Raw genomic sequence first — 22291 nt, 5'->3', positions numbered from 1 at the left:
ACCCCTGCAAAGAAAACACGGGCAGCTCAGGGAGGCTAACAAGCATTTTTTTCCTGTTGGTTTTAATACAAAAATCCAGAGATATCATACATCACCATCTCAGATTTCATCTTTCACATTAGAACCAAAATCAGAGGAAGAAGGGGAAGAAAAACAAGATGGAGTGGGGGGTGGGTGGTACAGAAGAAGTAAAACAGCTTCCAGATGTTTGTACGTTTACTCGCCTTTGTTCGTGTCTTATCATTTTGGCAAGGGGGGGGGGGGGGGGGGGGGCAGTGGATGTTGACTTCAGACTTTCAAAGTTAGCAGAGAAGATCTCTCTGAAAGCACTACAGGCTCATAAACGCCTTCACCGAAAGAGTCTCTGTACATCATGCAGATAAAACCATTTCTAAAGAGCAACAACACAAGTGACTCTGCCTCGTCTGGAAAGCACCCGGGGCCAAACTCCTGTTACTAAATGTGCTGCATAAATAAAAGTGACCGCCCGGAGGCTCCGTGTAACCGCTTCAACCAGATCCAGAAATGATTATCATCGGTAAGAGTGTCTGTGGTATTGCTTAGGTCTATCCATCTCTCTCAGAGCTATATAGAAAAGTTAAGAGTAGCTGTGTATTTGAAACAGAACGCATCACACAATCTTTCAGTTTTTATTCTGTGCTACGAGGTGCTCCACGAGGACAGAGGGTTAGGTGTTCCCATGTTGGACCTGGAACTGCGAGGGAAGCACTTTTTTAGGGGGGAAACTGTTCGACGTGCGAGGTGGCTTTCTCCGGCGTTTTACTTGAGCGAGCGTCACAGCAGATACAGAAACACCTGTGGTCGTCCTCAGTGTCCGTTTCAGGTAACTCTTCCCGCTCGGCTTCCTGCCGACCCGTCAGAGATCAGATCCACTCCGCTCAGTCCCCCCCATCCCCCGCCCCTCACCGACAGCCGTGTCCCATATTCATTTAGATTAGCTTTTATTTTAAAATAAGAGGAGCAGAGTATGCAACGTGTTGGGAGTCACGCCCGAGTGGTTGCCGTTGCCGTTATTGTTATTAATCAGAGGAAAACCAGCGCTCAGTTTCTCCCGATTCTTTATTTTCATGTTCAGCATTGCCAGCTCTGTTTTAAAAAAGTAAAATGGACACTGTTATCTTCTTCTTCCCCTCCCTCCTCCTTCTGTTTCCAACAAATACACAACCGCACACATGCACGCACACAAACACGCCCTCCACGCACACACACACACGCACGCACGCACGCACGCACACACAGAGTCCTGATTTTCACCCATGTGGGAGAGAGCCGAGCCGAGCCAGGTCAGAGCTGAGCTGAGCCTGAGGACGAAACACCCATTTTTCGCTTCCTGTGTCCGGCTCTACAAAAATGGCTGCCACAGGCGTACCACAAGGCTCCGTGCTCGGCCCAGTTCCTTTTCTCATCCGCTGCTGTACTGCCGTGCTCACATCTCGTTGGCTAGCTCCTCCGTTTCCGTGGAAACGTCTCCGTTGGCAATCTTGGTGTTCTCCTCGTATCCGGGGGGCATGAAAGCTAACGTGTAGGGATAAAGCTTGTGGCACTCGGCGCGGTACGACTCGGCGTGCTCTTTACAGTCGCCCAGGGCGCCGCTGCGAAGACACTCGAGGACCTCTGTGCAGATCTGAAGACGAGAGGACAAAGGTTAAAAGAAGCTACGTTCAGGCAGGGAGGAGTGGACAGTTTATCACAGTCTGTCACAATCCCAACTCAAAAGGAACTGCTGTACTTCCTGATATTATTGGTTACCACGGTTTCTGTCGCAACTTCTCGATTGCGGTTGGTCCTTTGACCAACTTTTTAGGAAAACCTGTCTGGCTGGTTTCACTTCAGTGAAGAAACTCGTTTGTTCTGCTCCAGCCCTTTTTCAGGTTGATCCAAGAGAGATGGATACTCTCAGCATCTGAGCCATGAGGACCTGATAGACTAACTTTTATTCCACTTATGATATTTCCACAACAGCAGAGAATCCAGTGTGTGTTTAGCACAAGAATAGTCGTAACTGTGTCTTTGCTTCCCTCTCGTCTTCTTACATGATGCCAATACGTACCTGTATGGTTCTGTTGTTCAGGGACTCATCCAGTGCACCGGCCAGTTCTGCTGCTTTCGTTTGCATCGAGGAGTCCAGATACACCATCATCTTCGCAGCTACAGGCGGGAGAGAGAAGGTGAGTCTGAGAGAAAGTGTGTTTTTAATAATTCTACATTTTAAGTTCAATCCATCGTAGAAATGTTTCTGCAGCGTGAGGCTGGTCCACAAACCTTTAAAGGCATGTTCCAGGGGTAAGTCTTTGTTTTGGGTTTCATGTTAGGGCCGAGGTTGGAGTCGGGAGTTTAGTAAGGTGATTAATATTAAGGTAAGAGGTAAGGGCATGCATGATGTGAATCAGTGCCTTCACTAAGGTAGAACAGGTTGGCCATCGTCTGTGCTCATCTATCATTCTTTAGGTGCAAAGTTTCCACAATGAGACCAATGAGCAGCAAACCCCCCCCCCCCCCCCCCCCCAAAAAAAAAAAAAACCTGGCTTGCTTAAAATTTAAATAGAGTACTAGTAAGTAGGTACCAACTTTCTTAGCTCCAAAACATTCGAATGAACTAGTATTCAGAGGGAGGATACCTCTGACTGACATAGGAGGAGGCGGTAAATGAGTCTGAGGGTTACCTAGGCAACATGAACCTGAAATGTCTGCTAGTGACCACCCGGCAGCTACAAAACCCTGTGGACAGGGCTTGAAAAATTAACATTTTAAGGGATCGTTGGGTGCAAAGATGAACTAAGAAGGGGGAAAAAACAAACAAGCAAACGGAGTGACATTCAAGCAAAAAACATTTGCAACAATGGAAGAAACGGCCCCCAGGTCATTTCAAATATCCTTAAATGTTTTCATGAGTACTGCTCTTAAGTGTCAATTGAACTGTTGTTGCATTAAGTACCAAAGTATTAGACGTGAGGGTCAAAGAGACTTACCAGCCAGTCTGTGTGGTATGGAGCTGGAGTGCTTGGTGAGGTAGGCCTGGTTGAAGCTCTTAGCGTTGCTGTCTCCGAACAGCCGGGTGATCTCCTGTTTCAGCACCGTCCTGACCACCTCTGGAAGCTCCTTGCTCTCTGACACTGCAAAGAGTGAACAGAGAAAAAGGATTATGTAAGGATGAGGTGGAGGCAGAGGAAAGAAGAAGAGCAACAGCATAGAGAGGCAATTAAAACCGAGCGCTTAGGATTATGCGCTGCTGGTTTAATAATGAATCCTCTCATACCTCCTTTAAAGAAGCGTACGAGACACTGGTGCAGCCACGGATGGTCGGGGTCGATTGCCAAAGCTCTCTTCACTGACTGGAGCATCAACAGGTATTTTTCTGAAAAAACACAGTAAATGTGTGAGGCAGAAATGGGGACGAGGACGATACTGGCGGAGTAAAAAAAACACATGATAACGTGTGCGCGCCAACCTTTCCTGAAGTAGATCTCAAAGGCCAGTAGGTGGGTGTCAATCTTGTCTTTGACCAGGTGCTTGAGAGGCGTCAGGAACTTGATGGCTTCTTCCAGTGGATTTTCTACCTGTAAAAGCAAATGTGCAAAACAAAGTAAAACTCGAGTCCTAAGAACTGATAAACAGACCTTAATACTTCACGTATCGGCCACCGACCTTCACCAGCTTGTCAGGAATGAGCTCTTCTTTGGGCCCTCCGATCTCCTCGTCGTCATCCTCCTTCTTCTTTTTCTGGTTCTTTAGTTGCTTCTCCTTCTCCGCGTTCTTCTTCTCTTCCTCCAGCTGGGCCTTCTTCTGGGCTCTTCGCTGCTTGTTCCTCAGCTTTTTCAGCTCTTTGTCTGATAGGTTTGCTAGAGAAATGAAGACAAAAAGGACGGTCAGTGAAGGCCTTCCCTTGATAAGAGCCTCAGTGACTCAGAGCTGGATCTTCACTGTGCATCTCTCACCAGTGTCCGCCTGCAGCTCTTTGCTGTCATCTGTCAGCGGATTGTCATGGAGGCTCAGGTAGATCTGAATGGCTGTGATTGCGGCCTTGTAGTAGAACGGGTGCATCCGGAGCACATCCTCCAGCTTCAGCAGGTCCACATATGAGCGTAGCGTCATCTTCCTCATGCAGTAAGTGTGGAAATCAAACTGATCGTCCGTGATCTCCACAAAATGCTGATGAGATTAAAGAGAGTGAAAAAGGAACAAGTTTAACACCCAGAAAGACTTTATGTGGGAAGTTAGGGAGCGTGTACTTTTGCACTGAGTTTAAATCCCGTCAGGAAAGCCTCACCCTCTCGATCTCGTGGCACTTCTTCAGGGCTTCTCCAAACTTGTTCATGGCTTTGTAGGCGAGCGCACACTCAGTCTGGAACCACATACACTGCATCTCGTTCAGGTTCTCCACTGCTGATGCTCCCTCCTGCAGAAACATGAGACATATAGACATGAGCACTGGCAGTCTGACCATTACTGTACATGTTCCATGGGGATCCATTCTTAACTGAATGCTATTGATCTATGCTATTGAACTAACAGTGTTGAGCCTATGGTCTGCATTAAAAACCTCCATGAGTCTTATAAATGCTTACCAGAGATACTTTAAAGAGGGTTATTGAGTTAACCGGTCAAGAACATTAGAATAGCTAGAATCCTGCTAATGTAGGATTATTTTAAAGTCCACAATTCTGCGTGTGCTGGACTATGGAGATGATTTTGTGTATGGCTCACCCTCCACTTTAAAACAATGTTGGGAAATAGGCCGCTGCGATTGATCACAGTCAATTACTTTGTCATTAATCACTAGAGCTTGTACGAAAAGTGGGACTCTATATCTCCATCACTCTATCAGAGATCTAAAGATAGAAATTACTCATTATGATGAGTACAATGATGATTGTACTCATCATCATTTGACATTTTGTTTTGACATTTTTAAAAAGTCCTCGTCGGTTGGTCAGCTGTCACTCTGCACTATTTCTCTCACCCGGGTGAACTTGGAGCACATTTCCTCGGCCTCTTTGATCATGGTCGCCTTCAGCATGTACTTGGCACACTTAGAGTTGATGAATCTGTCAGCGGTGTCCAGAGCCTGGGCCTCATCCATCCACTGGGCAGCCTCTTTGATGTTACCAGCATGCTGCAGGAGCGAAAAAGGTCAGTCGAGAACACCACCGCAGCAGAACTATGCGTCTAAAATAGTAAACAATCATACAAATCAGACAGGCGCGCCACCTTGTAAATCTTGGCTTTGATGAGGAAGAGCTCGATGAGCGTGGGCGTGCTCTCGATGGCCGTGTTGATATATTCTAGAGCCAGTGTCTGCTGGCCGATCATGTCATAGTGCTGTGCCAAGAAGTACTGCACCCAGAGCAATGTGGTTGGAGGCTCCTCCTTACCGTCATCTGGAACAGCAGAAGCAGACGCTCGTTAGGGTTGTAACCAAACGACTGCAACAGCTACACAAAAACTTACAGCTGGTTTAACTTCGCCTGGTTTGTTAGGATGCTGAAATGTTTCTCTCACCGTTCTGGTTGAACATTCGGCAGCTTTTTAATGAGGTTTCATAGCCGACCACCAGTTCCTCTATAATTGCCACCTAAAAGGAAAGGAGGACAAAGTAAATATGAAGGGGATTTTCAGAATCGTGCAGTTAATATAGTGACTTATTGTTCATAAATATTTCTTACAACGGTGGCTGCTTTCATACGTTTTATACAGAGGATGAGCTGAGGGGCTTCACTGAGGCCCAGGATAAGATAATAAGGGATAATTTTGAACTCATGCAAAGCTATTCCAATTTTTTTATTTATTTATTTTAAATGGAGTTGGAATTGAGCCTCTTTAAGACTCTTTTGGTCCGAGGTTGTGACTGTGATTTAATTTTAGATCAGTCAGCAGGTGTGCCGTCACCTTTTCTTTGTCGTTGTACAGCGATTTGAGCGTGGTGAAGACGGGCGGGCAGCCTTTACTGAAGTTCATCCTCAGATACCTGTCCAGACACTCTCTAAACTTGTCACCTTCAGAGAAAAACAAAAAGACAAAGCAAAAGAAAATTAATCTTTACTCTGTAGTTTTATTGATTGTTAATTTCGTTGACTAATAATTTTGGTCAGTTTTCATTAACAAACTTTTTTTCCCTGATGGAAAAAGCCGATAACTAAACAAAAACTAATATACGAGGACAAAAGCTATGATGAAATGTACTTACACTTTCATCACTAATAAAAATGAGATGAAAATACGAAGCCTTGCAAACTATTTTGGAACAACTTTGCCAGTAAAAACAACCAACCTCTTTATATTTTAGTCACTGAATCAACTTCAGATTTAGTCTACGATAATCTTATGATATTTAGTCAACTAAATATAAACTAAAACTAATTACAGGCCTAAATTATGACTAGAGCTAAAGGGTGTTTAAGAAATCTAAGTTAACACTGGCTTTATTCTGTTTGATTTAGTGGAGAAATGAGCTACATACCAGAAAGGAAGTTGAGGGGTAGGCGGCGAGGCACCAGCCCTTTGGGAAATTTCTCCCAGGCTTCTTCAAAGATTTTGTATCTCTCCTCTACAGTACCTGAAAATAAAATAAATAAAAATCGAAAGGAATTCAGGATTTAGCTTCACCACCGATTTGGATGTTTTAGAAGTCAGCGGTGACAAGACTCGTGTCATACTTGGTTTGAGGGCCTTCTCCAGGCCGTGATAATAGGACCAGTTCTCTGGGTTCCTCTCCAGCAGACGGCGGTAGACTTCTGTTGCTTCATCCAGACGCTCCAACTTCAACAGTAACTCTCCTACAGAAACATGAGCGCAAACACTGTTAAATCGAGATAACAAGCCAAGAAAAATCATGGCTGCCAGCAAAAACAAAACAAAAAACCCAACAAACTTCTGCTCACAGGAGTGTCAGAGATAGAAAAATTAAATCAGCCTCAGAAAAGTTTTCTAGATGACTTATTGAAGCTTGTTTGCCTTTCTCTCCTGCAGCACCTGCATTATGCCAGATTACTGCTGGCATCACTGCTCCCCCTAGTGGCAGCAGGTTTTATCACACCATTAACACCAATTCCGCCACTGTGAATGAAATGTGCTCTTTAAATAAAGTTTTGCTTGTTTGGTGTTACTTTGGTAAAGATGTTTGCACTTCCAAGGATCAACAGAGAGACTGCAGTCACCCACCTCGCGTCTCCTCCACTGCCAGTTTATCGCAGATCTGCTTCTCGTAGTTGGACAGATGCTCGAGGGCCTCCTTGTGCAAACCTGCTTCTCTCAGCACCTGGTTCTGGTAGAGCAGCAGCTCGCTGTACTCGTAGTCCACTTTGTCCGGAGACGTCTGAACAGACAAGACAAAGAACAGACCACTCTAAGTGTCAGTAACATTTTGTACCAGGCACACATGACTGAAAACCTCCAGGAGCCGCTGTGCTTTTCAGGAAACTCTGAATTATTCAGTGTGTGTGTGCACGGTCACACCAGCTCACTGTATTACACAGATGGCACAAAGACAGGAAGCAGGCTGGTCTTATCAGGAGCACGCCAGAGTGAAAGCGAGTGAGCTCTACTGCTGTTGTGACCAATGCAGAGACGACAGAAAAAACACCCACCGGCTGCAAAGCTACAAAGCACTCAATGTAAATCAGCAAGTCAGACACCTACAGCGTCACGAATACGAGTAAGCCTGTTACTCATCAAAGCGTGGAGCAGTGCATGGTGTCTGTAGTACACAAAATAGTTCATATCCAAGCTTCTTTAGTGGCAGGGGTTCTCCCTTGCACAAACTTTCCACGCAGCAGGAGTTATTGGTCCACACTGGTGTGCGTCTGCGTACCGCCCCTGCTGTGTAGAAACAAACACTGCAGGAATGTGGCCAACGCAGAAACTATGGTGACAACTCGGGTGCAGTGATTTAAAAAGCCAACAGGGTGTAGCCAAATCAGTGTGTGCTGATTGAATGACAGGAAGGTTCACCACAAAGGAGGAGAAAAAAGTGCAAATGAGCAGCACAAACAGCAGCTGCAGTGAACAGCTTTAAAGTTCTTTGTCTTTGTGTTCTGTTTTCGCTGCAGCAGGTGGAAAGCTAAAGCATCAACAACGCCACAAGCAAATAAGATCAGCCCACACTCCACCAGCAATTTTCAGCTGATACTCACAAACTAACCTCAGCACAATCGCACACTGAAGGATTGTAAGGACCAGTTGGCTGTAACAGCTACTTGTACCCCTACTTTTAAGGATAGGTAAGATGGTCTTCATCAGTGATAGTGCAACTTTTTAATTTTAATTTTTTTAAATGCCAGTCAAAGATATTTTTGGATAAAAAAATTAAGAGAACAACTACAAATTTTGCTTAAGGTAAGCTATTAAGATTTATCTTGGCTTCTTGGCCAGAGCTTGTACTGAAATCTAACGCACCGACTCCAGCTGTGCCAGCTCTGAAACACTAAACAAAAATAGGTGCCTGGTCTGTGTTTGCAGTACTGGCCTCTGCACAGCTGCAGAGCCTCGACTGAATAGTCTGTGTTTGTTTCATTTACACTTTACACTGTATCCCACTGGTAGCTAGCAGAAGGTGCTACTGATGTGAGCAAGTGGCCACTCTATTTAAAACTGCAACATCAGAAGCAAAAATACTGGCGGCCTCCAGTGCATCCCCCTCAGCCTCCTAGCAGATGCACATATGGTATGAATGTCAAAGTCCAAGGTGACTTCCTTCTCGAGTTCTTGCATTCACAATATTGTCAGAAAGTGTGACCTCTGACCTTGGCTTTGAGATCACTGAAATTCAAACTGAAATTCAGGCCAGCTGCACGACAGGGTGACAACAAAACTGACAACTGAAAGTCATCTCCTGGTTTGGGTAAGAGAAATGTGAAACTGTCGCTGTGTCTAACCTGTTGTGTTTTCCTGAATTCCTCAATGATCTTTGCTGCCATCTCATAGTCTTCCAGGAGGTGATAGGCGATGGCATAGCCGATCCAGGAGGCCCGCTGGGCTGGACGCAGCTGCAGCAGCTGGTACCGTGTCTCCTGGAGAAAGACAATGTGCCAGCATTGGGTTCATTTGATATCAGGTGGAAAAATACTATGTTCCCTATAAGCCCACATCATTTCAAACCTGAGGCAGTGCTGGGAAGATAAACAAAGAGAAAGTGATTGTGCTGACTCATGGTAGTGACACCAGGATGTTGCTAGCTGGCTCAGGGAGAACTAAAATTAACACCTAATACACTCCGAGTGGGAGCCCCTCCCTGTCCTCTCATCCATATTTTTTAATCCTTTCAGCCAGACTTTCCTCTTGCCATTTCATACCTCTCACTATAAAAGCATCTAAATCCCAGGAGAGCTGTTCTACATTGTGAAGACTGACTGCAACCTGATATCTGGATGCTGATTCGCCCAGTCCTCTCTAATTCAGAGCCATACTGCGTCCTGGATGAGGCAGGGCGACAGATGGAAGTGTGTGCTTCTCTTCAGGAAAGTTCTTTCCCCACAAACTGAGGACTGTTTTTGTTTTCCTTTATAAAAAGTTTACTGATTTTTTTAAAACATGCCTCTGCCAACAGGGTTTATCTCCTGTGGCCAAACTTTTCATCAAAACCTCCCAGCTTTTGATTAATGCAAAATGATTAACATGCAACATCTCTCAATTACTATTTAAAGAGACACAATCCCCCTCTGACTCACCCTGTAGCCCTCCAGGTCCCTCATCTGGATCTGCAGCAGGGACAGGTCTCGGAGGATCTGCAGGTTGTCCTTGTCCCACTTGAGAGCGTTGCGGTAACACTTGATGGCCTCATCGTACTTCTTATCCGAGCGCTGGAGTAAACCGTACACATGCCAGCCTGGTACGCAAGGCCAGTTAAGGAAGATGCACAATGCACTTCGTATGATGCTATCAAATGAAGTACAAAAAAGGGTAGTGGGATTCAATGGACCTCTTCTCTTGTGGTTGAACTGAAGTGATGTGATCTTTTAAAAAGCTGCTTTCAGAGCAAAAGGATCTCAGAAGTGCTCACTTCTCAGGAACGAGGCACCTTCCTGCATTTTCTGCTATATGAACTCTGAAGCCTTGTAATAGCTAAACACTAGTTATGCATCATGTGGTCTTTCCTTTACTTGCAGCCCTGTGTCATCCTCTTCATTGTGTTGCTGCGTGGTGGGAGCCACTGTGATGCCACCATGTTTCATTTTGTCTGATCATTTAAAACCTTCACTGGTGATTTCTGTCTCCTTGTTTTGTTCCATCAGAATATCTACATTTAGAAGAATGTTGAAATGATAGTGAAAGTAGACTTTGTACGAGTAATTACATGTATATCAGTTTTAAATCAACAGGGAGACTAAATGGGAAGTGTTTGGTTGAGTTTATAAATGTTGCTCAAATGTAAAAATAAAAACCTTGTCCCAAGTTTGAAGCACCTTCGACATATAAGCACTTCTGGCTTAAACTGTGAAGAGTAATTGTTATTCTCACGCCATTTGTCATCAAACTTGCTTCTTACCCTTTCCGTAGTCCAACAGCCACGCTGCTGAGCCAACATGGACCTCGCATAAGATAAAGTGCATCTTATTAAACTGCTGTTATCTTTAACCAATTTTACCCACAAAAATTTAAGTGTGAGGATTTAATAAAACAGGCTGCACTGAATGATCTGCATGGAGACACACAAAATTATATTTAAGCTAATTGAATACTTTTAGTTTAGAAAACCAACTTTAAAAGCTGTGTTTTTCATGCATAAATGGCTGCTTCTGGTGCTGTATTCATGTGTCCCAACAATCCATGAACATTAGGAGCTGGACCAGTAACCTACACTCAAAGGTCTCTGAATACTGGGAAATTTCCTATCCTTCTGCAGGAGCTAAAAAAGATCCTTAAATAGAGTTGTAACAATTATGGCTTCTACAGTTCCTCCTGCGCAAACAAAGGGGGGAAAAAAAGAGGCTATTACCTCCAACAGTAGCTAACTATGAAGTTGTTCATGCTGTTCAAAAATCATCTCAACACTGTGTTCAATGTGGGTTGAACACAAAGTAAAAACTACTAGCACTAGCTGCTGTGCTGCCAAGTCCAAATTCTGTGTAAACAGTGTTTTGATTAAGTTTTTATCCAGCACCACAGAAACTAAAGCAGGGAGAGGCAAATCTAAAAGGCTAGTAAGAGATAAATCCATAAAACATTTATGAACAGGATACTGTTTCTGAGGCTGTTCAGGCTTCATCTCCAATGTGGCTGAACATGATTATTTTTAAAACTGATTAATGACAAAGCAATGATCTAAATGAACTACCAATCATAATTCTGAGCTTATGCAACACATAACGCCGTGATTTAAAATCCTGATGTGTTGCAAAGCCTCGGCTATTTTAAAAGAACACACTTTTTTTGCATACGTGCCCCAAAGCACGCCCTCTGAGGGACGGAAACATGCCCTGGATACCGAATTACTGTGGAAGCTAAAGAGACAGCAGTGTATCTGCAGAAAGCTGCTCTGTCTTGACTTTAGGCAGGGTTTAGGTTCAGATAGACCTCATCCACCAGCAACGTGCACAGACTTCACTCTCTGCAAGAGAGTAACAGAGAGAATGTGCTGACAGTGCTCCACCGAGAGCAGAGCTCTTCTACACAATGTGAGGCACCTCAAGGTCCTTTTAGCATCCCACAAACACAGACACACACACTTCAACCATCCTGCAAAAAGACACTGCTAATAGTTCAAAGCGACAGCTGCTTAACCCAGAGGATGCAGTGCTGTCTATAAGGATACAGACATGGCTCTTGAGGTCATTGCGCAGGCCTCTCCTCACCAGGTCGTACGCCTCCTCCTTCTTCCCCAAACAGTTCAGGGTCAAGCCCTTCATTGCCAGGGTCTCTGCAGCAAGAAAAGCAGGCAGTAGATGGTGAAAAATACATTTAAGAGAAAAAGAAAAATTCTCCGTACAGCTACATTTTTGCTGCTTACCTCCATGCTCGGCAAACTTGGGGTTGGACAGGATTTGTTTGCAGAACTTGAGCCCATTTCTGTATTGTTTGTGTTCGTAACATCGCTGTGAGAGGAAGGACAGAGAAATCGCTTTAGGCCAAAGTGACTTTAAAACAGGTCAGCGGGTCAAGCCCGTGTTCTGGGTCTCTGCTCGTTCTGCTTTTGCATCTACTTACTACCAACTGACTTCATCGAGGAAATGGATTTTTCAACATTGCTGAGATGCGTTCTGTTTTATTAAAGTATAATAACACATTTTTTCCAAAGTCTGCGAGTAATCAGTGTTGCCCAAAATAATCGTGATTAAGATTCTTGGACCTAATCACACACACGTTCATCCCCCCCCACCACACACACACACACACACACAGAAACTTCTGGCACTGACCCCAAAGCTGTTTTAATCAATGCCAAAGAAAAATCGTGAGAATGTTTTTTGAGTAATTTAAAATGCAAATGTGTTTAATCACAGACAGCGATTGAACATGCAGCACATAAACATGAAGTATAGTGTCCAACTTCCAGCACTCAACTCTCCTCTTATCTACAGCTGCTATATTTTACACACACGCCGGATCAGCTGGCTAAGCTGCAGTGTTTTAGACTTATCGCCCAAGGTTCGAACGCTCGTCAGGAAACGCTGTCGGTTACAGCCCAGATTCTCCCGGTGGCTTTATCAGCAGTACATTACAGGCCTGCCGACACTTGTGACACGTGCCTTTGCGTTGTTCAAGCACCGGGGCAGGTCCGTATCACCCGTTCCAAGTATCAGAGAAACCAAGGACCAACTTTTATTTCCTACAGTAACGTCCCCACAACAACAGGAAAACCAGTATGCTTTTCTAGTCCACAGCAAAACTTTTCTCTCCTGTTTTCTTTGCACACATTTTAATTCAGCCAATTTCAGAACAAAGACGCTCCTAAGGCTATTACAGCTAAAGTAAACCAGTCTTTACTTCAAAGTCACTTTTAGCCTGCTTCTCTTCACTGATAAAGTCCACACAATAAAACTGTCTGTTTGACTTTGACTATATTCACAAGTTAAATGACCAATCGGAGAGAAAGTTTGAAGTCACATGAGGCTAAAGCTTCTATATAGTGGATATACTGATGGTCTTTTATTATTTTATTCTGGAAATAGAAAACGGGGGCCAAAAAAACATAGCTGCTGCAGCACTGTACACTACAAAGATTATATCATAGCATGCAAACTTGTTCTAGTCTTCAAAAGGACAGTTCACCAGTTGCCATACATTTAAAAATTCCTTTCAGATAAGGAAAAAATCAACACGGACTCCAAAAAATTAACTTTTTAATTCACAAATCCAACTGTACAGCTGTTTATCTTTACCCTGTAACAACCATTTAATACTGACAGCGGTGCTTTCAGTGCTTTATAATGTAGGAATTGAGTTTAATCAGTTGAATAATAGTGATAAATAACACAAGCTCATTGCAGTCCAATTTGCATTTACTGCCATCTACTACATACTACCCGTCTGAGCCAGGAAAAGCCTGAAAAGATACAAATGTGTGGTCACGCTGCCCAGCACTGTGTGTACTGCACATTTAAAGACCCTGAACAACAGATTTTTGGTTGATCAACACTTCAAAGTTGTAGTCATAAACTACCAGAGTCTCCCTGTATTACTGCAGCGAAACATATCAGACATAGTTCTGTGCATCTACGATTTCCTTCCAAAAATATTAAAAACTAGCTACACTGGTTCTACATTTCCAATAAGCAAGCAGCTGCTCAGTCAGCAATAAACCCCCTCTGTTTTTAAGCTGGTGGTCAGAGGAGACTGTGTGTTTGTGAGGGAGGCAGGAAGAGTTAAGCTGGCAGATGGCATTGCGTTGTACCACCAGCAGCTCCACCAACAGTGAAAAAAACAAAACAAAACCCCAGAGATGACGTCAACATCACATATGGGTGCCAAGGTTGGTTACGAAATTAAGCAATTCACTGTTGAACTATGGGGACAGTTACACCACCAGCTGAGACATGGAGCTGGAGGACAGAAAGAAAGAGGCTCAGGTCCTGCCTGCGACTGGAGTGTAAGGCTCCATCTTCTTATTGTACTCTGGAACAAAAGAATAGCTGTTCAAGGCTGTAAGACAGTCTTCAAGGTAATCCTGCATAAATATGAGTTCAGGTTTATTTTCATTAAGGTATACTGAAATCATTCGTCGCTGTATGTAAATGAGCCCATATATGGCAGCGTGCTTGTTGTGGATATGTATGCATTACTTACTCTTCATGCTGGACATGGGAATTAAATAAACCACCTGATGTCTCGCTACTCTCTTCACCTGTGTGCAGATGTGCACATACGCAGCTCCACTTTTTGTCTGTGCACCACACAAAAGACAAACTGTGTTCAAGGTTACAGAATGTCATGCATCTGTCCTGATGCATGCTCAATCACTCGAGTAAGGAAATCCCAAAAAGCTGATTCTGTTCATGTGGACGAAGCGTTTTCAGTGGGAGAAAAGTTTTATCACTCATCCAAGTGACTCTTCAGTCTCCGCTGACTGCAGGTTTCCTCAACCTCATAAACAGTACATTTGCATAATGAGTGAAACTAGCACCGCTGTGAGGTCAGTTTTAGGGCTGGGCCATATCATATCGTTCACGGTAATACCGATATAACGTTGGGCAACAATAAGAAAATGAAATATCGCGAAAGAATATGGGTAAAACGCGCATGAGCAGTGTCTTTGTTTTCACACACACATGGCGGAAAAAGCATGGCGGCGATGGAGAATAAGAAGGGCGAAAGCGGATCATTGAATGAAACGGATGAACCAGAATTGGTTTGTAAAAATGCTGCAACTTCAGTGGTGTGGAACTGGTTTAGCTTTCGTCCGTCAGATACACAACAAAGCACTATTTTTGCTAGAGCATGCGTCGTTATTACCGGGTTTTTTGGAAAATACGACACACTTAAAATCAATCCTTTGATTTTTATGAAAATCGACAGTGCCCCTTATAATCCCGTGTGCTTTATGTATGAATTCTGGTTGTGTTTACTGACCTCGAAACGATTTTTATGTGGTACACGGCGCTCGAAAATCTGTCAAATGTTTTAGTACGACTTTGCTAAGCTACGAACCCGCACCGCTTGATGGATTGTCGAAGCATTACGGCTATCGTAGGCAGGAGCCTGGTGGAGTGATACGTACTGTGCTTCAACATAATATTACGGTATTGTGTGTGTATAACCTCTTTTTAAGTTTTGTGGATATTATACATGGTTATGCTGAGGATATGTTGGCCAATTTCCACTGGAAATGCCTTTTGGTTAAACTGTCAGCAAGGAATTTGCATTTGCACCGTTAAATTTTTTATAAAACTTTAATGCACATAAAAAACAGCTGCTTGATTAAGTGAAAATACATTGATGTTTTGGGTTTTTTTGCACTAATAAAGTTGTGGAGTTGTAAAGTATTTTGTCTAGTGTCAATTATATCGTCAGTTATATCGTTATCGCAAATTTTCAAATGTATATCGTGATAAATATTTTTGGTCATATCGCCCTGCTCTAGTCAGTTTTGTGATCATTAATATGCAAATTATCATGACCACTGATCAAAGCCCACTGATCAATGGCCATGAGTACCATTCACAGAGAGTTGGGGAATGGCTGCAATCACAGCATTGTAAGATGGTGAAGGATGTACCCTTAGGCCCCCTCCTCGACTCAGAGATGGTCTTTCCCTTTCCACGTAGCCTCCTTGACTCCGCACTCAAACCAGCATTCCTCCCTGTCCAGGATGTGTACATCCTCATCATTGAAAGAGTGTCCACTGGCCTGTTGGAGTCCTGGCCTGACGAGGTAGCTCTTCTGTGTTGCGCCATCCGCTTAGCCGGAGGTTGTTTGGTTTCCCCGATGTATAAATCACGGCAATCCTCCTGGCACTTAACAGCGTTCACTATATTACTCTTTTTGTTTCGGGGGACCTGATACTTTTGGTGGACCAATTTTTGGCACAGCATGTTTTGGGGTTTGAAAGCCACAGAGACTCTGTGTTTAGAGAAAATGTGTCTCAGCTGTTCCAATACTCCTGACGCATTCAGAGGGGTTTTCATTTAGGCACCAGTTGTCCTTTTTCTCTCCTGGAGCGCCTGGAGCTTTCTTTAGGTGCCTCCATGTAGTGCACCTCTGTGGCACCTCATAGCCCAGTGCTAAACACATTGTCAGTCCTTTGTTTAATAAATCCATTTAAAGACCATGCAGCAGGCCCAATTACTGAGCTCGCTGCCTGTGAGTAACTTTGTTCTTTAACAAGTTGATTATTCATCACAATGATCAACGTGATGATTGCCCAAATGCAATCTCTCTTTAAGATAAAGGCAGAGGAGACTTCAAATGAACATATGATATGATATGATCGGCTCATGCCTCCACTGGCACTCAAAGTTGGAATTCTGTTGACTTTCGGTGTCCGAGCACAGTATCTGAAATTCAGTTTTACAATACATAACACAACCATACTTAAAGTGACCAGTAAGCGAAAGCACTGAAGCCTGAAACACACCCGTGTGGATCCTGCCTTCATTTGTTTTACTGCAGTTTTATTTAAGGATCAACAGTGCACCATCCCTCATCATCAGGTCATGTAAAAGAGGCAGATCTGGTCTGCAGTCCGAGTTCTGAATGACTGCTTTCCTGCCATAACACATTAATGTGTACAATGCAAAAAACTGAAGCCAAGCTTTATGTAATTCAATATTCTAACATATGTTGTGTTTTTACTGCAAGTCTAAATGAGATGCTAAATATTGGTCATCGGCCTCGTCAATTACTAATAATCAGCATTGCTGGTTTAATTGTAGAACAACAAATCAAAATGACAGCGTCTCGTGCTCTACATTGTCTTTTCATAAGAGCTAAGTGTCCCTCTAGGAAAACTCCCAAAGTTTCCTCCAAGTGAAACTGGAGTGGAAATTATGATTTCTCTTCCCTGGAAACCCAAAAGAGAAGGAAGAGGCATGTAACACAAGCCAGAGTGAAGAACACAATGTTTGGTATGTATTTAGAGAAATAATATCAAGAATGCATTAGGTCAATGCCAAGTGGGACTCAAGTGGGTATTAATCAATGAGCAGTGCAGACCGGTAAAAAGTAAAGTACAGTCAGTCACTTTTAAACTGTGTCTGCTGGTTCTCTGAGTCCTTTCTATATAAAACTATGTTTTAAATGATTCATTTTTTAATTATGATCCGTTGATACAGACAATAAGTAATCAGTCCTCTGAGATAATACCATGTGTGCTTCATAAAGCGTTTTGAGGGTCTCGAAAAGAGCTATATAAATGCAATCCATTATTATTATTATTTTATAAATTTAGAAGCATTAAGACCATCAGCTGTGCTTATCAAGAATACTCTCTGCCACCACCAGAGAAGTCAGAGTCTCAGCTCTAAGCTGCACAGATCGCTGCAAGAAGTCCCAAGTGCCAATGCTAGATTTCGATTAGACATTTCAATGCATAGTTTGATTATTTCAGATCAAAATCGTGGTGGAACGGAGGATGTGCAAATGAAGGCCCAACTCACAGGAGTTCATGTCAGTAGTGACTTCTCACTCAGTGCTGGGGTGTGAACTCACTTCATCATCACAGACAGAGCCCTCAGAAAAAACACCAATCATTAGTAATCCCGCTAAAACTTCATCTTTCCTTTACACTCAAAATATTACCTATAATAAAGCCAAAGAGGCTTAGACAAAGTTTAAAGTTCAGCAATTGGTTGAACTCCATGGATGGTGAGAAAGCTCTGTTGCTCACAAACAACTATTATTAATTTAGCCTGATGTAATTAGTGAAAAATTAGAGGATGATATCAGCTGAACAGCTGAAACAATTTATAACAACAATTGCCTGGCTCTTTACTGTCTTCATGCTCTAATTGTTCAGTCTTTTTTTAAATACATGTGAAATGTCTCCCAGGTTTTTACTCAGTTCTTCACCACACACAGCCATGTCTTTCAAAAATGCCCGGTGGAGATATACAAACGTCTCTGCTCCAATTTCAAATCAAATCAACAGACATAAACACCCTCCTTCTGTTTTCACTCATTTAAAGATGATGAAGCTGGTCACCACACACACTTTTATTTCATATAGGGCAAAAATTTGAGGGAGATTTTACTATGAATCTCACAGAACAATATAAACTTAATGAATTAATGGGGCATTAAACTAAATATATACTTGATTTGTGACCTACATATCATGTAATTGGAGGACAGAGCAAGAAGAGCTGTAAGAGCATCTCCCCTTAGTTTGACAACCCTAGAAACCCTTTTATCCACAAGTCTCATGGCTGAATGCATCACAGGACAACACACACAGCAGTTTATAGACCTGAAAAGTGCAGATAAGTTATAACAGCATAGATAGCAATGGCAAGCACATGTATTTGTTGTACTTTTTTTTCTCCTTCCTGTGATGCACTTGTTAGATGGATTGCACTGCCCTGCAAATTCAAAAGCATTAACAGGACCAGCTGATGAAAACCACCATTACATTAAGATTACTGGTACAGGGCCCACTGTTAGGTGAGGCAGGAGACGAGCAGCGTGTTTGTGAATCCTGAAACCACAAAATGGAAACGTATCCACCTCAACTGTCAATCAAAAGCTAGACGACTGCCAACTTCCAATAATGCACTTGGGAATTCACTCTGGGAAAGCAATAATAAAGAGAGGTGTGGTCTGCTCCTGGCTATAGCCAGAGGGGGACAAAGCTTGCATCACATCTCTGCAGCAGGAAGAGTAATAATAGTAATTTCATTTTCTACAACTCCACCAAATGATTTTAAAGTCCTTGTTAACTCTGAAGAAGACGTAAAGTTCACCTGGTTCTATTATAGAGTTTTTGTTAAAATGACGTTCGCAGTATGTGAAATGTTTACAGAGATTGTACAAAATTAAAGACCACTCAAACTGAAAAGCAATTCAGCACTGCACAAAGTATAACAAGAATGTTTCTACTTGTTATGTGATGACGTAACTGCTGTTGCTAAATCAAGCTTCTACTGTGCTGGATGAGGCTCTTACTGTCTCGCTATCTCTCTTTTAAAATCAGGCTGAGCTCCTCGTTTCAGGCCTCTTCTGCTTTTTATTAGCATCATTTAAAAAGCAAACATTTGAACATTTCAGAACAGAATCAATGTTGGACCAACTAAGACTTCTGTTGGGGAGCAGGACTTTTTCATAGCAAGTTATCCAGATCACACAATATCAATGACTGAACCTCGTCCGGCGGATGGGATCATCTCACCAAACTTCAGTCTCTTGTCTGAAGTTTGGTCAGTTTCAGTCTTAAATTAAATCCAAGTGTTATAGTGGAGCTGTGTATTCTTTTTTCTGCAAATAATTAAGTCAGAATATTGTATTTAACCTTTTATGTCAAGATAAATCCTCTTTTTATGGAGGTCAGAGTGTTAAAGACGCACTGATAATTTTATTGGAGAAGAAAGAAACCAGATTGTAACTCCCTGCGGTGCCTGAGTGTTTGTTTTCTTTTGGGTAATGAAGGTGAATTTGGGCCTCGCTCATGACATCAGACTTAACAAGCAAACACTGAGTTTGTTGGTGGAAGATTTTCTGTTAACCATTTCCTACCTTAAGAAAGATCCAATTATTTATACTATTAGTTACCCTAAATTAAGAGTTTTTGCACAACTTCTACATTTTTAAAAATATGTAAAGTACGTAATTTCATTCTTTTTTGTAATTACACATCAGCTTTACAATAACCGATTATCACCAGTTCCATGAAAGGCTAAACTCCCACTGAGGAATGCAACACGTACAGCCACTAACGTCTCAAGTTCAGGTGCAGGTCACACAGGTTTGTTTTCTGTGCCAGAGCTATAGGGACTGCCAATAGCGGCTCTTTATCTGAGTAAGTCCCAGCCTTTTAAAACAATGATGTTTATCAGATCCAGTTTGTGACGCTGAAGTGCTCACTGCCCACAAGTCTCCACAGTTCCTGGAAAGTGCGTTGCTAGATGCCCATGCAGCACTGTTTAGTCGTACACACCGCCAAGCACCAGGCATGATGGCAGAGGGGGGGGACTAGTTTGGCATGCAGCGCACAGAAAGTTAACCGCACTTCCTGAAAAATACTGTGACAATCCTTAACTCACGCTTGTTCAGTCACACGTGTGGCCCATGTAAAACTGCCCGCAGATAGAACATGAACAACCCAGCAACACGGGAGAAAGGGAGGGATGGATCAGCAGCTCAGCAGGCCTGGAGCGGCTACAGATTTGCTGACACGGTCACACCGGTCCTCCCCGGACTTCCAGTGGCTTTCACACATCTACGTCGGCCTATGCTTAGCCTCTAAGGTTGATCATGACGGAGCCTGCAGGCCCCCACAACTCAGAGATTGCTACTGACATTTGTTTAGTGCCTCACATACCAAGATATCTAGCTCGGTAGAGTTAGCCGATTAAGTAACGCCAGGTGGCCTGCAAGCACGTTACTTTGTCAGATGGCACACATCTGACCAACTAAACACAATCCGGCTAAGAAGACAGCAGCTATGCACGCAGCCAGGAACTAAAATGCCACAACATTCACAAAACTGAGTGAGAAGCTAAGTAAGTGCAAGCTAATTCAGCAGCACACACGGCTAACGGGTTAGCTGTCGCTGAAATGAGCATTAACGTGCTTTTCCCAGTGCTAAGGCCTGTCGCAAATAAACCACAAATACCGACTATTTAATCCAAAATCCAAATGTTTGTAGTGCCATTTAACCACACTGGAAGCATATATCGGAATAACATCAAAGTCATGAACAACCATTTTGGCTTTGTACCGCAGTGACAGCGCACATCAGGGGCCGGGCTAGCCGAGCTAACCCCATTCAATGATGCCATTTTGCTAACAGGCTAAACGCTACCAGCCGGAGAGCTCCGGTAAGAGCCGGACTGCCGCCAACAGAGCTCCAAACTCGGTTGCCGTCGCTGTGCAGCTCCTTAAAAACCAACTCACCAGGATCCTCTTGAAGAGAGCGTTCTCTTTCGGCGGTAAAGTAACTGTCGGCATGGTTGCAGGTGAGATCAGTTTCCCCCCTCGACCTCAGCACATGTAGCTAAAGTTAGCCCGGGTAGTCAAGACGAGTTGAGTGATGTTTTTTAGCCCTGGCTCGCCCGCTTCGGCCGCTCCGCTCGATTGCTCCGTTTTCTCTTTCCACTCACTTCCTCCTCACATTGACGGAAGCTCCGACAGCTTCCAAAATGGCGGGGAAAGAGCTTTCAGGTGGACTGATCATGAAATATTTGAGGTAAATAAAATGAAAAGTGTCGTTTAAGTATCCTTTAATGCATAAGACAGATAACAGTACTTGGGTCATTCTACAGCTTTACCTAAAGAACATAGAGAAAAACCCAAATACCGCTGAGCACCTTATTATAAAGAAGAATTAAGAAAGATAAAGGACACTATAGGGAATATAGATAAGACATAAATATTTAAATCTATAAACAGAGCTGCTTGTGAGATGTAGTGCAATGGCCAACAGGTTTGACAGTAGTTCAAATGGTTGCAGTATTCAAATATGACATTTATAAATCCAATTTTTTTTTGTTTTGATTTTGTTGGCATGTCTCTGATAGCTATTAAACTGTTGTTTAACATCAACATATTTTAAAGAACGGAAATTATACAGCAAGTTGTGTCCCACACCACATGTGCAACCTTGTTACCAAAACATATTTAGTCTGGAAAAGGAAGAGTAGCATGACGGCTACACCAAAAGTCAGCGCTCTTTGATATATTTTGTATTTTTCCATTCTTGCCCAATTAGATTGAAGGTGTCACTCTAACCAGTGCAACCCTGTATCCCATGTTACCGAAAGAAGACAAATTAATTGAAAGTTTCCTTCTTTTGTTTCTGTAACTACATTTATCCTTGACTTTCACAGTCATTGAAAATATGTGCTAAAATTACCCCCCAAAAGCCCCCAAAGCACTTTCTAGTACAAGTTTTCATTCACCCATTCACACACAGATTCATGCAGGGCTTTTATCTAGACCTAAGCACTTCTACTTAATATTCACACACATATCACAGGTACCTTGGGGTTCAGAATATTGCCCGAGGAGACTTTGATACAGAAAGAGGAGTCAGGGATTGATCCAGTGACCTTACAATATATAGATGATCTTCTCCACCACCAGAGCTGTAGCCACCCATAACTGAGATATGTAATGACAAAGTAAATATTTTCCAAATGTTTTGGCAACTTACAAGACAAATAGTACAGTATGTAGCATAGCTGGGAAA

The 22291-nt window shown here is 43.0% G+C and overlaps 1 protein-coding gene across 1 annotated transcript; it reads right to left on the bottom strand.

Annotated features, from left to right (window-relative positions):
• Window positions 1-1344: 1344 nt before the first annotated feature.
• On the bottom strand, window positions 1345-21189 carry naa15b (N-alpha-acetyltransferase 15, NatA auxiliary subunit b). Its single transcript, XM_063476910.1, has 20 exons — window positions 20998-21189; window positions 11963-12047; window positions 11768-11872; window positions 9684-9841; window positions 8892-9026; window positions 7180-7333; window positions 6675-6794; window positions 6479-6574; window positions 5908-6014; window positions 5521-5593; window positions 5230-5399; window positions 4982-5134; window positions 4289-4417; window positions 3957-4170; window positions 3667-3860; window positions 3470-3578; window positions 3278-3376; window positions 2991-3134; window positions 2072-2169; window positions 1345-1645 (listed from the first exon to the last, which is right to left on the bottom strand). Exons 1-20 carry the CDS (start codon window positions 21049-21051, stop codon window positions 1448-1450), a joined length of 2595 nt encoding a protein of 864 aa, XP_063332980.1. The 5' UTR covers window positions 21052-21189; the 3' UTR covers window positions 1345-1447.
• Window positions 21190-22291: the final 1102 nt, after the last annotated feature.

The sequence above is a fragment of the Pelmatolapia mariae genome, linkage group LG6 (assembly GCF_036321145.2).
Source record: "Pelmatolapia mariae isolate MD_Pm_ZW linkage group LG6, Pm_UMD_F_2, whole genome shotgun sequence".
In the NCBI taxonomy this organism is placed as follows: domain Eukaryota; kingdom Metazoa; phylum Chordata; class Actinopteri; order Cichliformes; family Cichlidae; genus Pelmatolapia; species Pelmatolapia mariae.
This window is presented reverse-complemented; position numbering and strand designations above follow the sequence as displayed.

What these genes read in the sequence shown, in the direction of transcription:
- naa15b (XM_063476910.1), bottom strand. Translation starts at nt 21,051, where the DNA reads ATGCCGACAGTTACTTTACCGCCGAAAGAGAACGCTCTCTTCAAGAGG. An exon ending in GGCAGTGGAGGAGACGCGAG is followed by an intron (nt 6,795 to 7,179) that starts GTGGGTGACTGC and finishes ATGTTTCTGTAG; the next exon opens with GAGAGTTACTGTTGAAGTTG. An exon ending in TTCCTGACAAGCTGGTGAAG is followed by an intron (nt 3,579 to 3,666) that starts GTCGGTGGCCGA and finishes TTGCTTTTACAG; the next exon opens with GTAGAAAATCCACTGGAAGA.